We start from the raw sequence: 14,859 nt of genomic DNA, 5'->3' as shown, positions 1-14,859 counted from the left end.
TCTCGAAATTAAAAAAAAAAAAACAAACAAAACCAACGGTATTCGTTGATTTTAAAATATTAATATCGATGTTAAAGTGGAACCGCCTGTTGTGTGCTCCGTTTATATTGGGATTTACAAACTGGGAGGAAAAAAATAAATATCTAACCTCAGCGTTTTTATTGACGAATCTGCCGTAACGAAAACAGACATTGCCCAGTGTCTCCACCAATATATATTTTTCTGCAATTTTAAGAAGCAATAGACACATTTACACCTTAATATATATAAACTATAAATATATTTGTTATATAAAGTACATGCATGCTTGGGTTTACAAATTTAAGTAGTTGTATTATCACGAAGGAAAGTGCAGAAGCAGAAGAGAAGTACGCCGACGAGCAGAGTTCGTTGGGTTGACGCGTGTTCGGCAGTGCGAGTCACTTGAAGCCTCGATTTCTTTTTCCCAGACGCCGGTTTGTACCGAAAGGTGGCCCGTTTGACGTTTTACCGTTAACTTCTCGAAAGTCCTCGTTGTTTGGTGTACCTCGCTGGCGGAGCTGAGTGAAGATTTCTGAAAGTTCCCCGCAATCCGAAGTGCATCAAGCCGCTGCATCTGCCAAAAGGGGCCTCGGAGCGGGTTCGTTATTATTTATTGCGAACAGAGAAAAAAAGAACGGAATTTTGGGGGGGTCTACTGCATTTAAAAGCACCCCAGCAGAAGAGCCACAAGGCTTAGCGGCTTGACGGAGCGATCAATGTGCGGACAACTTTACACGGGAAATCCGAGAAACGGGCCGACCGGCCACTTTTTAGCTGCTGTTATTTGTATGTAATTCGTCGTAATTTATTTCGTTACAGTTTCCAAAATCTTTTAAAACCTCAAGTGCGTGTCTTTATCTTTGACAGTTCGGTTGGGCTAGTGCACGTTTTGACGTAACCTTGTAAGTCACTCGAAACCCTAAAAAACAAAAAAAAAAGTTTTCTTAAAAATTTCTGTATTAAGCCATTTTAATATTTGACGTCACACGGCAAATTAAAAGAGGCGTTTTTCCCTTAACGTCGCCGTGTTAAGATATTTTAATCGCTGCTGGGTGGTCGATCTCGTCCGTCACCTCCTTCTAAATTAGGAACTTGCTGCCCCTCCACACACAGACACACTAAAACTCGGCCGATCATGGACGAAAACCGCAACCCTGAGGAGTACCTGCTGGATTTCGGAAACAAGGAGCAGTGGGACCTGCACACGGAGCTGAAGAACCTGCAGAATCGCATCCGCCACAAGTCAGGTTTGTGCTTCGGTTCTGGGGATAGCCATAAGCGGACCTTTGTGTGGGAGTTCGGTCATTAGAGGGCAGGTTGGCAGCCCGTTTTGCTGGAAGGTCGCGTTTGTTTCATTTTCTTTCTTCTCCTTGTGCAGAGTGTTGGATAGAAGATGAGTAATGGACTCTGTCGACTAGATGTGTATCAGGGGCCTCCGTTTCTGAATGTGTTTTTTTTTGTGTGTGTGTATAAATTTACTTTATATTTGCCTTACTAATAAACTTGAGCTTTCTGAGACTTGAGTGATGTCCAGTATGTGGATGGCATAATAGGACAGACCAGTGGAGTTGAATGGTTGCCTCTTGTTTGTCAAATGGCTTATAAGAAATTTGACAGAGGAGCAGAGACTGTTCAGTCCATTGAGCTTGTTTGTTCAGTTATTAGCTCACCTGTCCCAATATCTCATCCAGATTTTTTTTTTTTTTGGACTAATACATTTTCGTTAAAAAAACGCAGACATTTGCCTCCATTTACAACATTTCCAACCCTTGAAAACATAACACTTCTGAGAGTGCTATCCAGAGCCGGATACTTTTAAAAACGCAGACACAGAGTTTCAGTGTAGACCGGTGAAAACGCAGACCCCATCACGCTCTGGTTGGTTGGTTTGCGCTTGTGCTCACGTGCTCTCAGACTATTTGGAGCTCCGAGTTTTGACTTTTCACCTTCCCACTTACGTGAATTCCCTTGACTTTTTGGCTGAACTATTTGGAGAAACGCAAGGTCACCATTGATTTGTTACTTGGTGTGCATATAAAAAAACAATTAAAGATAAACATAGTTTTCTATGTAAATTAAGAGCAAAATAAACCCCTTGAATGTGTATTAGTTGCAGTTCAATCAAAAGTTGACCAGACGTTTTATACAATTGAATACAATGAAAGGTCAGCAATACGACCCAACTCGGACAATCCGGGTAGCTTTGTTTTATCTGAATTGTCTGACTTGTAGCACAGAGTTCATAGTGCTTTCACATGAAATTTCCGACTTGAAAACTCAAATTTGCTTTCTGTCAGAGCGCTCCAGAACATCGCCTTCTTGCACGAGTCTTCCCTGATTGGTCACCCTTCACGGAAGAAAAAACGGCCGGCATGGAATATTGTCTTTCCATGACACTAATTGTGTTGCTTACTATATACGTCTAAATTGTGCATTGTGTGATTTTTAGAAATTGTGGTCAAGCACCTGCTTGCATTGCACGGTGGAGTCGGTGGCAGTCAGATCTGCCCAATGTGCGCATTCGTTCCGATTGATGTGCCCAGACTATATGTATACAATGGGCACTCACTGCAGACGCTGCACAATGAATTTCTGGACACTCGATCAGAAAACGAGTACATGAGACTCTTAACGATACAAGGCCCCTGACTGAAATTTCTGAAATGAAATTCTTTGGATTGCGCGACAGCACAATTGGGCATCGCAGCCTCTCAGACTGCACATGAAACATCAACAGCAATGAAGCAAAATCAGAAATCAGTCAGCGATCAAGTTAAAGGCATCTGTGCTGCATTCTGGTCCAGTTTGGTTATGTGAAAATGCTAATGCGGACGGCGATCAGGTTTTTAAAATGAAAACGTAGTAGTGTGGATGTAGCCTTAAAAGTTGTCAAGGTTTTAGCTTCAACTCTTTGACTCGGTAGTTTCTACCAGATATTCAGAGAAAAGCCAAGCAAAATGACACCTTTTATTGGCTAACTTAAAAGATTACAATATGCAAGCTTTTGAGGCAACTCTGGCCCCTTGAGATGTAATCCAGATATTCAGAACTCTTTATATAAAGAAGTGCTTCCTGGCTTCAGACTTAAATGCAGTTCCCCTTAATTTCCACCATTGTCCTCGAGTACATGATGCACCATTAAGTTGAAAGAATTCTGCTGCATCAACCTGTATTAGCCCCCCCCAGTCTTCTCCTGTTTGCTTGTTATCATTCCGTTTATCCTTATTATGTACAAAATGAAGATGGCTGAAAGCAAGAAAAGTGTGGCAAGTTTATTTAGCTGACCTCTGGTTTTTCAAATCAGTTTAGGGATAATAGACATCCCCCCATTTTTAAGCACTTATTCTATGGACACCCATTTTATTGAGCATTATGTTTGTGAAATGGATTTCTTTAGAAGTGATTTATTAGTTCTGATCTGCAGTCTACAACTTAATCCAGTTGATTACCTGAACCATCCCTGCAGAAACAAGCGTAAAAGCAATAATTGGCCATGAATGTGTCTGCAAGGCACGGGCCCTCTGAGGGTTTACGTTATACATTATCAGCCCCCAAGTAAAGACTGTCACCGGCAAATTCTTGTCATGGAATGCGTGCTTTTCACACTTTGGCACATTCTAATCAGTAGCCTCATTCTCTATCTTCCCGACAAGGGTTTCCCTTTCTTAGTAGCCCATTATGCCCAAGTACAAGTCCCGTCCATCTCTTCTGGCTGTTTTGAATTGCTCTGGTCCGTGTAACCTCTTTCTCTTAATCTCTTGTTCAGCTTATTCTGTCCATGATTAAAATATATGTTTTAAAAAAAAACAAAACAAAAAAATGCATGTCAGTAAATTTTATTCCGGCAGTCCGGCTCAAGTCAAGAAACACAGCCAAGTTTTAAAGAGGGGTACTGGGTACCCTTGGCACCCTTTTTACAGTGCCAGTCTGGTTATGCTCACTCATACTGTGCTAAAATTGTTAGTGTGAATGTTTGAAATGTGAGAGGAAATGGAGGACCACTCAGGCAGACAGCTGTACCACTGATTTTGGCCTACTCTGTGTTAAGAACACAGCAGATTGTGGGCTGTTTTAAAAAATGGAAAGCTTATTAACAAGAATGCTATAATGTTGTTTTATCTCTGTTTTTATGTTGCTTTGCCTTTGTTTAAACTTTTTAGATAGATATAGAATTTGGTATAGTAGGCAGGATTAGATAGATACTTTATTAATCCCAAGGGGAAATTCACATACTCCAGCAGCAGCATACTGATAAAAACAATATTAAATTAAAGAGTGATAAAAATGTTTTATGTAGCATTTTGAGATTTACTGCCAATGTAAAGCACCCTATAAATAAAATGCATTATTATTATTATATGCAGCTGTAAAAGTCATTGATTTAATGGATTCCTTTTATAGTGCCCAGCACCCAAGTCCAGAGAGGTATTCTAGGCAACACCGAGTGCATGTGTTTATACACACACACACACACACAACACCAGGATAAGGTGAGTAACCAGTTAAGGCAGAAACCTGGTCTCCTCAAAAACCTCCGTTTACACGTGAGAGTCTTCTTATGGAGTTCTCCTTCATCAGAACACTCCAGTGTCACAAAAACCTGCTAAAGAAAAGATGAATCCGAAAACATGCATTGAGCCTGCGTCTCCTGAGATTGCCCTGCTGAGTTTAGCACTGTATGTTCAGTTCATCAACACAAACTTTGCAATTTCTAAAATATTGAGACAAATTATTTCAGCCAGGAGAAGGAATAAAGTGATGGCCCAAGAATTTTCATCAGGAAATTTCCTTGTGGATGTGTCCACCATTTTCTTCCAGTGGCTGCTGGATGCATGTGCAAAGCAGAGACATGGGAGCGGCAGACATGCACAGACTACAAAATCCGTTATCTGCAACCTGGTGAAGGGTTTACATGGCTACATAACTCGTGGAGAAATCTCCGTTTGTTAACCCGGTTTCTCTAACCAGAACAGGTCATTAAAGCACATGTAGACATGCTTACGGTCTCCCTGTGTAGTGCCTATCACTTATAGTGTCTGGCCAGGGTGACTCATATACAGTTATATGTTGTGAGTCTGCATTGGGCACTTAATCAAACGAGATTATTTTGCACACAGCTTAGAGAATACCAGTCCAGATGCCTTTATAGATTTATCGTTTCTATGCTTTTTACAGTTTGTCAGGTGAAGTGACGCAGGTTGTGAGTCAGTAGGGAACGTTGAACTGGCAGCCGTGTGCTCTTTCAGTGCAATCCTTTTTACACTAGGCCTCATAAATAAATGCCTCGAGTAATTAAATGTATATAGTGCCTTTCTAGTCTATATAGACAGTGGGGAGCCACTTCAACAACCACCAATGTGTAGCGTTCTTCTGGATGATGTGACAGCAGCCATTGTTGCGCCAGTATGCTCACCATAGATTAGATCTCCGGCATTGTAAGAGTGACAGATATATTTGGCCAATTAGAGACAGACGATGGTTAGGTGGCAGGAATGACCAGACTGTGGTTGTCAATTTAACCAGAATATCAGGATACACCCCGATGTCAGGGGATCATTTTATGACCACAGAGGGACAGAAGTCTAGTGTTACATCTCATCCAAAGGACAGTGGCTTTTTTTTTTCTACACAGCACAGTGTGTTTGTCGCTGCATTGGAGCTTTGGGATCCACACACAGACCATAGGGTACGGACTCCATGCTGGCCTCACAAACATCACTTCAATCAGCAACCCAAGCTTTTTCATATATGGTCCACCATCCAAATGGTGGCCAGGCTCAAGCTTGCTTATTTTCAGGTGGATTACCTGTTCTAAAGTGCAGGAGGTCCAGGGCGCTTTATGGATACGGGTATCATTTTCATGGTTTTACACTTTTTCAGTTGAGGTGACTCAGGTTGTGACTCAGTAGGCAACTGTTAAACTGGCAGCCTAAATGCCTTGTCAGTCTAGTTCCTTATTCACTTGACCTCATCAATAATTAACTAACATATGCAAAAATCAGACACCCCTATACAGTAAGGATTTTGTCAATATTTGTCTAAAGCGTACGATGTTCCCTAACGTTCAGTGTGTACAACAGTCCATTTTGGTTCACAACTTTTGAGACACTTTATAGCTTTCCCTTGTATTTTCAAGGTGATGGTAAATAAAAGGTTAAAAGAAGGCGACAGCGGGCTTTTATATATATATATATATATATATATATATATAATATATATATATATATATAATATAAACAGAGCAGTTAGTTCCGTAAATTACCGACATCGGACACCGCGTTAATTGACCGCGCGCCGCGCCTTGCCGTGACCCGGTCCCGCTGTTTGTGTCCCTCCCTGACTCGCGCGAGCACGCGCCCCTAGGATTGCGGAAGCGCGCCTCCGGCCCCGCCCTCTCCTGAGTCAGCTCGCCCCGCCCCCAAAGCCCTTGTATAACTCGGCCCAACTCGGTCGGTTTCAGTCTCAGTGAGTGCGGGGACGCCGTTTTGTTTGTTTGTTCCGCTGTCGTGCTGTGGCCGTTTGACCTCCAGGGGGGCTCCTCTGTGTTTTACCGCAATAGAAACAGGAAACGATGCACATCAAGTCAGGTAAGCAAATCGAATCGAGGTGGTGTCCCGGGCTTCGAAGAAGGAAAAAAAAAAAACCGTCAGGAAACTGCCGACCAGCGGGGCCCGCTCGAGCCGGCTTGACAGACACCAAGGGGCGCTCTCGTCCGCCCAGTAGAGCAAGTCCGTAGAAAACGCGAGAAAGTTGTGGCAACGGTACGGAGGCCAAGTTGTGGAGATCGGGAAGGGGGAGGGGGGTGGCAGGCAGCGTTTAGAGAAACGAGTCTCCTCTGCAGGCCGCACACAGTTTGATAACAGGCCGGAGGATACGCCGAGAGCAGCGGGCTCGATTTGGGAGAGATTAGTTTTGTGAACAGGGTCTCCGTGTGAGCCAGCAGGCTTTTGCCACGTTAGTCCTTGCGTCTACTTTCTCCCCCGTGGCGTGGCGGCGATCACGGGTTTTCCTGCCTTGCCCCTCTACTGACGGGCTTGAGGCCTGCGCGGGGCGTTATCCGCCAGAAGCCGGCGGGACGTGGCCGGCGATGCGTGTGGGCAACACGTAGGCGATGAGCACATGTGACGGCTGCTGCGTGTCCACCGAGCCGCTTCAGCGGTGTGGAGGTAGACGTTGAGTTTCAGGCCCGCATTGCTGCTTTGCATTTGTGTATAGATATATATATTTTTAATCTGTGCTGGGGAGGGGGACTTGTTGAACTCCAATTCCCGGCATACACCGTTAGTATTTTTAGACGCGCTTCTAGCACAGCTTGTGTTTTTATTGCATTAGATGAGAACTCCGCGTTCAATCTGTTAAAGCCCGTTAAGTTTCTGTCGAAGCTCGTTGCGTGCTGTTTAAACGCACTTTGCCGGTATGTCAGGACTACATTACCCAGAGTCGCTGGCGGGCAGCAGCTTCCGCTTTCCTGCTGGCTGGTTGGCTGCTTGGCTTTTGAATTTTCTTGCGGGAGGGGCCTGCCTCCCCGCGAGCCAGTCTAGCTGGCTCTGGAGAAATCAGGGTGTTGGCCTGCTGACTTGGCCCTCTGCATTTGCACGCCTTGTAGATCCAGTGTATTAATTTCGAAGGGGAAATCGAATTGCATACCGCTGCAAAAGCGTAAAGTAGAAAGGTAACGACTAGACTATAAGAGGAAAGATCAAAGAATACAATAGATGTTAAAAATAACTGTTGTACGTGGGTTCCTAAACTTTTTTTTTTTTTTTTTTATCCAAGGATCTAAAGAAGGAAATCGGTACCATCCTAGACCCTAAAAGTGAATTACAATGACAGTGGATCCATAGTCTTGTAATAACATTTTTGTTTCAAGCTTGTCTTTTACTTGAGTATTACTAAAAGCTGTAAAAGCAGACAGCAATTGTGGTGTTAAACAGTTAGAATCCAGAGGTACAGTACAGCAGAATTTAGATGCTACTTGTAAGCTTTAGTAGAGATGATAAACTGATACGATTGATTTTTGAGACTGTCAGTGGCCACTTAACATTGTCCCCTGTCCAGACCAGGAATAAAGTAGTCAAAGTAATGATTGTTTGTTCATAAAGTGAGCTTCATTCTTACTATAACACTATCTTCTTAAATGTGTTTGTAAGTACTTCATATCCTAAGTTTCTTGTAAGAATGTTTATTTTGATTACCAAATGTGTCCTTCACTTGACATTAGATTTGGCATTAGCAATGGACATTTTGACATTGATATTTTTCAAATGAGATCCACTATTAATATGATGAAATATTTTCAATTCACTTTTATTGTCACTAGAAGAAAATTAGTTTACTCAAGTTTTTCAGAGTGACTACGACATAATGATAAAACAGGAAAGCACACGGCCATGAAACAAACCTCATACAAATAAATAAAATGGCAGTGAGCTTAATATCTAAAGTGCATCCTTGGCTCAGATGTAATGCAATATGTCACGATGACTTAAGCCTGTGGAAATTGACATTATTTAGAAGACTGGTAGCCATTGCAATGGAATGTTTTGAACTAGTTGCTTTTTTTTTTTTTTTTTTTTTTTTTTAAACCTTAAAGCTGACCTGTTGGTGACAGCTGAAATTGAGAATGTGGGGGGGCGGGTGGTCCTGTCTGACAGATAAATCCACTCCGCTTGCTGTAGTAGTTGCTTGTTTAAACAGGTCTGTGAGACTGGACTTTGGAGAGCTTGTTGTGAGTTGTTTTGCTGTGTTTTACAGTTTGGTTTAATGTCGCCTACAAAAACGGAGCAAGATTTACAAACCAGGCCAACCGAGCATAAAGAATAGTGAATTCCTACATTTATTTGGCTACTGTTAGTATTATAAAAATAGTTAAAGAAAAAAAAAAGTAATGTGTTCACCACTTCATGAAGCAGAAATGCATAATAAGCTGGAGTAGGTATCTCCCACATTTGAATTATCAGTCTGTGCTTTGATGTTCAAAGTCCTAAATATTCTTGATTGTAATAGAAAGTTTTTCATCCTCCCAACAGGATGAACTAAAGATTCAGAAACTAAAAATGCAATCAAGTTAAAAACTGACCTTGAAATAGTCTCAAACTATACCTGAGATACTTAATGTCTGACATTGGTCATTTGATCAAAAGTCAGAAATTTTGTATTTATGAAGAGTATTAAACACCCCACATGCTTGTTTTGCTAATCCCAATTTTTCACAGCTTTGTGAAAACAAGTAACTTTGAGCCCTCGTCTCACATTAGGGTGTGAAATCCTGAGGTTGGTTGATGGGGCATCCACAACTTTCTGATGATGTTTTGCTGAAGACCTCGTTGGTGTACCCTTTCCCATAAGTGTATAACTTTCAGCACAGCATATGTTCCAGAAATTAGGTTTTTGGGTGTCAAAAGGGCCAGACATGACTGCAGAAATCTGAACGTGTTGCACAACTAGACCCCAAGATGAGTTTGACCTTTTCATATCCTATGTGGGGGTTTTCTTGTACTGGCGAGTAAGGCGTCACTGGACCCAAACATTAAGGGATTTCAAAGCATTTAGAAACAGTTCTTGCGAACACAGAGGTGCATGCACAGTTTGTATTTTATAAGGGTGATGGGGTCAAGTGTTGAAGAATTCAGGAGATGGTCCAGATTGTAAACGTTCAGCTCAACATCCGTCTGTAGGACTGAAAAGTTCCGTTTGTCCCAGCCAATTGATGTTTTCTGATACTATAGCTCTCAGTGGTCCAAATTCATCTTCCACACCTGCCAATAGATTGATGTTTACTGAATCACTTTAGTGTGCTGAGGAGAAATTCTCCCATGCAGTGGCATGTTAAACTTGGTGCATAACTCCGGTACAAAGATATTACATTTACTTGTAGATTCAGTGTATGGTGTGACATTGAACAAGTGAAAGAATTGCCCAGGTGTCCACAGCCATTGAAACTGCCTTCAGTTCGATGTACCAGAAAGTCTCTCTCTCTCGAGATGTATATATAATCTCTCCCCACCGTTTTTTCATTTTGACATTTCAAGCATCGTGATTCCCTTCTTGCAAACTTGGCTGTTATTCCCTCCTTTCTCCCCTTTTCGTATACGTGTCTTTGCTTGTCAGCCATCTCAGATGGATTGTTTTGCTTGGGTGCTGTTGGGAATATTTTTTGTTTCCATGCCATAGAAACGAAGTCTCTCAAAGATGCGTCAACAGCCTTACTTCACATCCGACCATAACAAATACTAAACCGTGCGATTTATCACTTGGCACTGAACTCCTGTTTGGTTGGATTTGGCTAACTTTACTCCACAATCGACAGGTGACCCACTCCAAACATGTCTGTGACCCGTAGTTTAAGAATTGAGTCCACATAATGGCTTTGGCTGGAGTGAAGGAAGGGATGTCTGAAGAAAACACTGAAGTGCCAAATGGCAGCAGGCAGATAAAAGTTCCCCAAAGGAACTCTTATTGTCCTGTGGCAGAATGGAGCTCTTAAAACCTCCATTGGAGAAGGTGGGTTAGAATTGTTCTTGGCATCCAATTTTGCCTCCATCTTTTCCACAGCTGCATCCGGTGTGTCCGGTATCAGTCTTGCTGCCTGACTTTATTTAACCTTTCATAAAGTGACGGGTACCGTGAGTTCAGTCACTGTATGTCACTACCTGATGTCGATTTCACATTAGGGAACCTCCAGTTGGAGAGGATGTCAGACTTGCCCTCAGTAATTGCTGGTCTGATCACCAGGTAGGACAAATGACATGACGGTCTGGTGACTTTTGTTTTTATATACCCCACGTCCCTGGGTTTTGTTCCAGTAGTGAGTCGTCAAAAGGGACGCAGGACAGCTCCTTGAGGCGTTTCAGTGTTACTCACCAACATCTCGGACACGTAGTTAAGCCTCACAGACAGACATTCAGTGGTCAAGTAGTCCTTGGGACTGCAGAAGGCTGTAGGCACATCATGACCCAGGGTCCTTAGCTTACTGTTCTCTAGTCTGTGAGGCAAGAGGGTGTTAAAAGCACAGGAATAATCGAAGGATGTGATGCTGCCCGTGGTGCCGGCTCTGTAGAGCATATAAATCCTATATGCAGTGTATTATTAGTTTAATGGTTGAGGTTTGGAGATGAGAAGTGCAGATATGCTGCATTGATTGTGGGAAGAGGATTTGCTTCGGTCCTAGATGAGCATTCAGGTCAGCTTGTCCTTCGTGATACTTAATTATTCATTTCACTTTTTTCCATTGCTTAGGTACCTGGGATTCCAGTAACTATGATGTTGTACCAGAAATAGAGTCCCTGTCACGCCAGGAGCAGTCTGAGCCCAGCCCACTAAGTTCATCCACTGGTCACAACATTCGAAACAGACGCCTGGCGACTGCAGGAAACAGCGGAGGAGGAGGTGGGGCCGCATTATTAGGGGTCGGGGGTCGGAGCTCTGGGACCCCTGTCCCCTATAATAGCCACTATCACCACCACCACCATCACCACCACCATCAGCCACAGCAGGATGGCCGCCGCTCCCCCCGGATTTGGAATGAGTACCGGAAGGACAGAGACCGTAGGTGGAGTAGCGGAAAAATGTGGGAGAACAGCCAGCGGCGCTCCTGGAACCACTCACATGGAGGCGGTGGCGAGGCCACAGGGGAGAAGGCCGCTGCCCTGGGCACACAAACCAAACCAGAGAAAATCAAAGTGGACGATGTCTCTGCCTGGACCCTGTTCAAACCCCCGCCCGCTTTCCCTGTGGATAACAGCAGCGCAAAGATTGTCCCCAAAATCAGCTATGCCTCTAAAGTCAAGGGCAACCTGCAGCATCGGCAGGTGGGGTCTGGCTCTATGGGGGGTGAGGAGCCCCAGAGTCTGGGGGCCATTTTTCAGAACGAGTGGGGACTTTCATTTATTAATGAGCCAAGTGGCTCGGAAAACACGGACCCAGCTGAGGGGTTGAACAGCAAGACAGACAGTGACCCCGTCACACAACCCGCACCTCACTTTGGAAACGGGGTGACACCTGAGCCCCCTGCCATAATGGACACAGATAGGTTGGCTCGCCTACCCACCCCATCCCAGGAGCCCGAAGAACCCTGCGCAGAGCAGCCCCCAGAGATGCATTACAGTCTGATGGAGGCGCTGCGCTACCACGCCCAAGGTTTGTAGTGCCAGGGGAGGGTGGCACCTTTCTGGGGGTGGGATGCCTGTGGTGAGAAGGGACCACTCATTCTTGTTTTTCTTTTCTCAGCCTGGGAGCAGACCTGCATGAGGCACAAGCAAGGTGAGGGATCTTTTGATTAAACTGAAAAAAAAAAAAAAAATTCTGGTGGGCTTTATGTGGGAGAAGAAATTACGGGGGTACCAATGTCTGTCTGTCCTGTTCTTGTATTGCAGATCCCAAACTGGTCGTTTGGTACGAGGAATCGCTGGAACAGCCGGCCTAGCAGACATCATAAGAGCACGAAACCCTTCCCACGAAGAAGAGTCCACATAAAGACCCCTGTTGTCCCCACCCACCCCTTTTTTTTCTTTTTCATCCACAGTTTAAGATACTACCACGTTGTGTTTTGTTTTTTTTTGGTTGTCCAAGGACTCAGTGGTGCCCTTGCACTCGGGTCCTGCCCACCTGCCCATGACCTGCACACTGCAGCTTTTGCTCCGTTTTTCTTAATGTGGGTGCAGATGGGGGGGGGGATTGGCTAGCACCTGCCCCCCCTTTCATCGGAGGAGAGCAGCGGGGCCCCCATCTGTGGTGTCACAGGTTGTGAGTGCGTCATCTCGGCTACTACAGAGTTAAAGGAACGAACGAACGGGGTCGTAATTTAAACAAATGTATGCAGCAAAAAACTTGTCTAATTTAAGTAGTTTTTTGTTAGGTTTTTTTTTTTTTTTTTTTTCTAATAGGGAATGAAAGTTTTAAAACAAAGAAAAAAAAAATTATTCCAGGGCTAAATTCCTTTCTAATTTTATTTGTAATCATTACGTGCATTCATCCGCTCGGCACCCTTTTGGTTTGGTTTGGCCCCAGAATAAAGAATTCTATATTCTAATTCATCCAGTTTTACATGTGGTGGATTTATTTACCTGGGGGCAGGGCGGGTCATCTTGGCACACAGCTGATGTGACTGGGTGGGACGTGCCAGCCCCCTTCTGTGGGCCCTGGAGGACATTTTACAAAGAGGATGAATGGGGAAGGCCCCTCAAGGGGTAGGAGGGCCACGGGATGAACTCCTGTCATCTCCATCCAGGTGACAAACTCATTTAGGACGGGGGTCCTGTTATGGTCCTGAGGGGCAGAAACTTTTTCAGACCAGTTCCATTATTGGAAGTTGGAACTGGGGGTTTAATTCTGCGGCTCATTGGTATCCAAGACCAATCTGATTCTAAGGAGGTTTGTGGACCTTTTCTGTTACTTCACACTTCTAAGATGTGCCCTTGTGGGCAGGCGAGTCCTGTGCAGGGGTCTTACCTGAGCCCTGTGGGCAGCGAGGGAGCGTTACAAGGTTCAAGGGTGAGCCTGGCTGAAGAGCAGGAAGGGAACGGAAAAGGGGAAGTGGCGACAAAGACGCTGAAAGGAAGAGCATTGGGAATATGGAGGAGGCAGGCCGGGCTAGCGGGTACGGGGGGCACAGTGAGTGACCGCGTGAGGAGGTGGCCAGTCCTGTAGGGGACACTAGTGACAGCTATTCTACATCTTTAAGCTTTTGTTTCCTGATTGATCTCTGTGCCCCATGGCTTCCATTTTAATATGAGGGGGTGGCAGGCTCTGCTTGTCATGTGCCAGACGCAGGTAACCCCTTCATGTGTGTGATGGTTAGGGGGTGCAAGGTGAACATTTGTGGATCCCTCGCTTTGGTGGGCTGTGTTTACAGTGCAGTACATTTTGTGGTTTTCTTTATTAGTTGCTTTTATGTATTTTAAACTGGTTTACTGGCGTTGGCACACACATACCCGCCTTACTGAGTTGATCGCCATCTAGCAGTGTGCGTGGCATTAGCTGGAGAGAGAAAGGTGAGGAGCAGAAGGAGAAAAAGAAATTGAGAAGCGAACACAAGCTTGACAGAGGAGAATGGCTGGAGTGCCATGTGGGTGTCTGAGTGCTTGAGTGTGGGTATGTGCCAGTGGGGAGGAGATGCCCAGTAACTGAGGGAATTGAGGACCCCCACGGCAGTCCATGTAAATGTTTTTGTATTCCTTACCAGAAATAAGATGATGAGGTGGGCATCAACCTAAACAGTGGCAGTTGAGGGTGTGCTACGTAGGTGAGGGCAGAATTGGCTCAGACACAGGAGGCAGAGGGTGACGGTGTGATGACCCTCCTCAGAATTGGGGGGCAGCTGCACTGTTTAATAGTGGATGGGAATAGAAAGAAGAAGCTGGTGACGTCTGCAGTCCGAGAATCATCTGAGGGGAATGTGGGTGGGTTTGTGGTCAGAGATGAAGAGGAGACCTGACTGACGTGTTACAAATGATGAAGGGCTTTAGGGGAGCGGATCGAGACGGTGACTTTAAAATGAGGTCATCAAGAATGGGGGACACTTAAAGGGTGACGTCGCACGTGAAGGACGACAGACCCGTCACCAAGGTGGGTTAAGTTAAGTGGACTGGACTGGTGTGCTGGGCTGGATGGCCTGTCCTTGTACACCAGTGTCACCAAATAGGGGGCTTTCTAATGGATCCACAAACAACTGGGACTCCTTTGCTTTCTGGTCACATCCTATCCTTGTCACGTGGCGAGTTTCTCAGCAGTGGAGTTGACAAGATAAATTAATGGCTGACTGAGAGGGGGGGGGGACAAAAGCCACCAGGGGGCACCAGGACTGGAAGGCACATAAGAAAGACCTCAAAACTGAAGGAG

At 44.7% G+C, this 14,859-nt stretch overlaps 1 protein-coding gene across 2 annotated transcripts; it reads left to right on the top strand.

Annotated features, from left to right (window-relative positions):
- The first annotated feature begins 593 nt into the window (after positions 1–593).
- Positions 594–13,055, top strand: si:ch211-214j24.10 (uncharacterized protein LOC558894 homolog). 2 transcript variants are annotated; one of them, XM_028814804.2, is made up of 4 exons: positions 594–1,268; positions 11,260–12,159; positions 12,250–12,282; positions 12,396–13,055. In XM_028814804.2, exons 1-4 carry the CDS (start codon positions 1,157–1,159, stop codon positions 12,443–12,445), a joined length of 1,095 nt encoding a protein of 364 aa, XP_028670637.1. In that variant the 5' UTR covers positions 594–1,156; the 3' UTR covers positions 12,446–13,055. The 2 variants fall into 2 exon arrangements, with proteins under 2 accessions (XP_028670637.1, XP_028670638.1); XM_028814805.2 differs by lacking the exon at positions 594–1,268 and adding an exon at positions 6,443–6,608.
- The last annotated feature ends 1,804 nt before the right edge of the window (positions 13,056–14,859 follow it).

The sequence above is a fragment of the Erpetoichthys calabaricus genome, chromosome 12 (assembly GCF_900747795.2).
Source record: "Erpetoichthys calabaricus chromosome 12, fErpCal1.3, whole genome shotgun sequence".
Lineage (NCBI taxonomy): Eukaryota > Metazoa > Chordata > Cladistia > Polypteriformes > Polypteridae > Erpetoichthys > Erpetoichthys calabaricus.
This window is presented reverse-complemented; position numbering and strand designations above follow the sequence as displayed.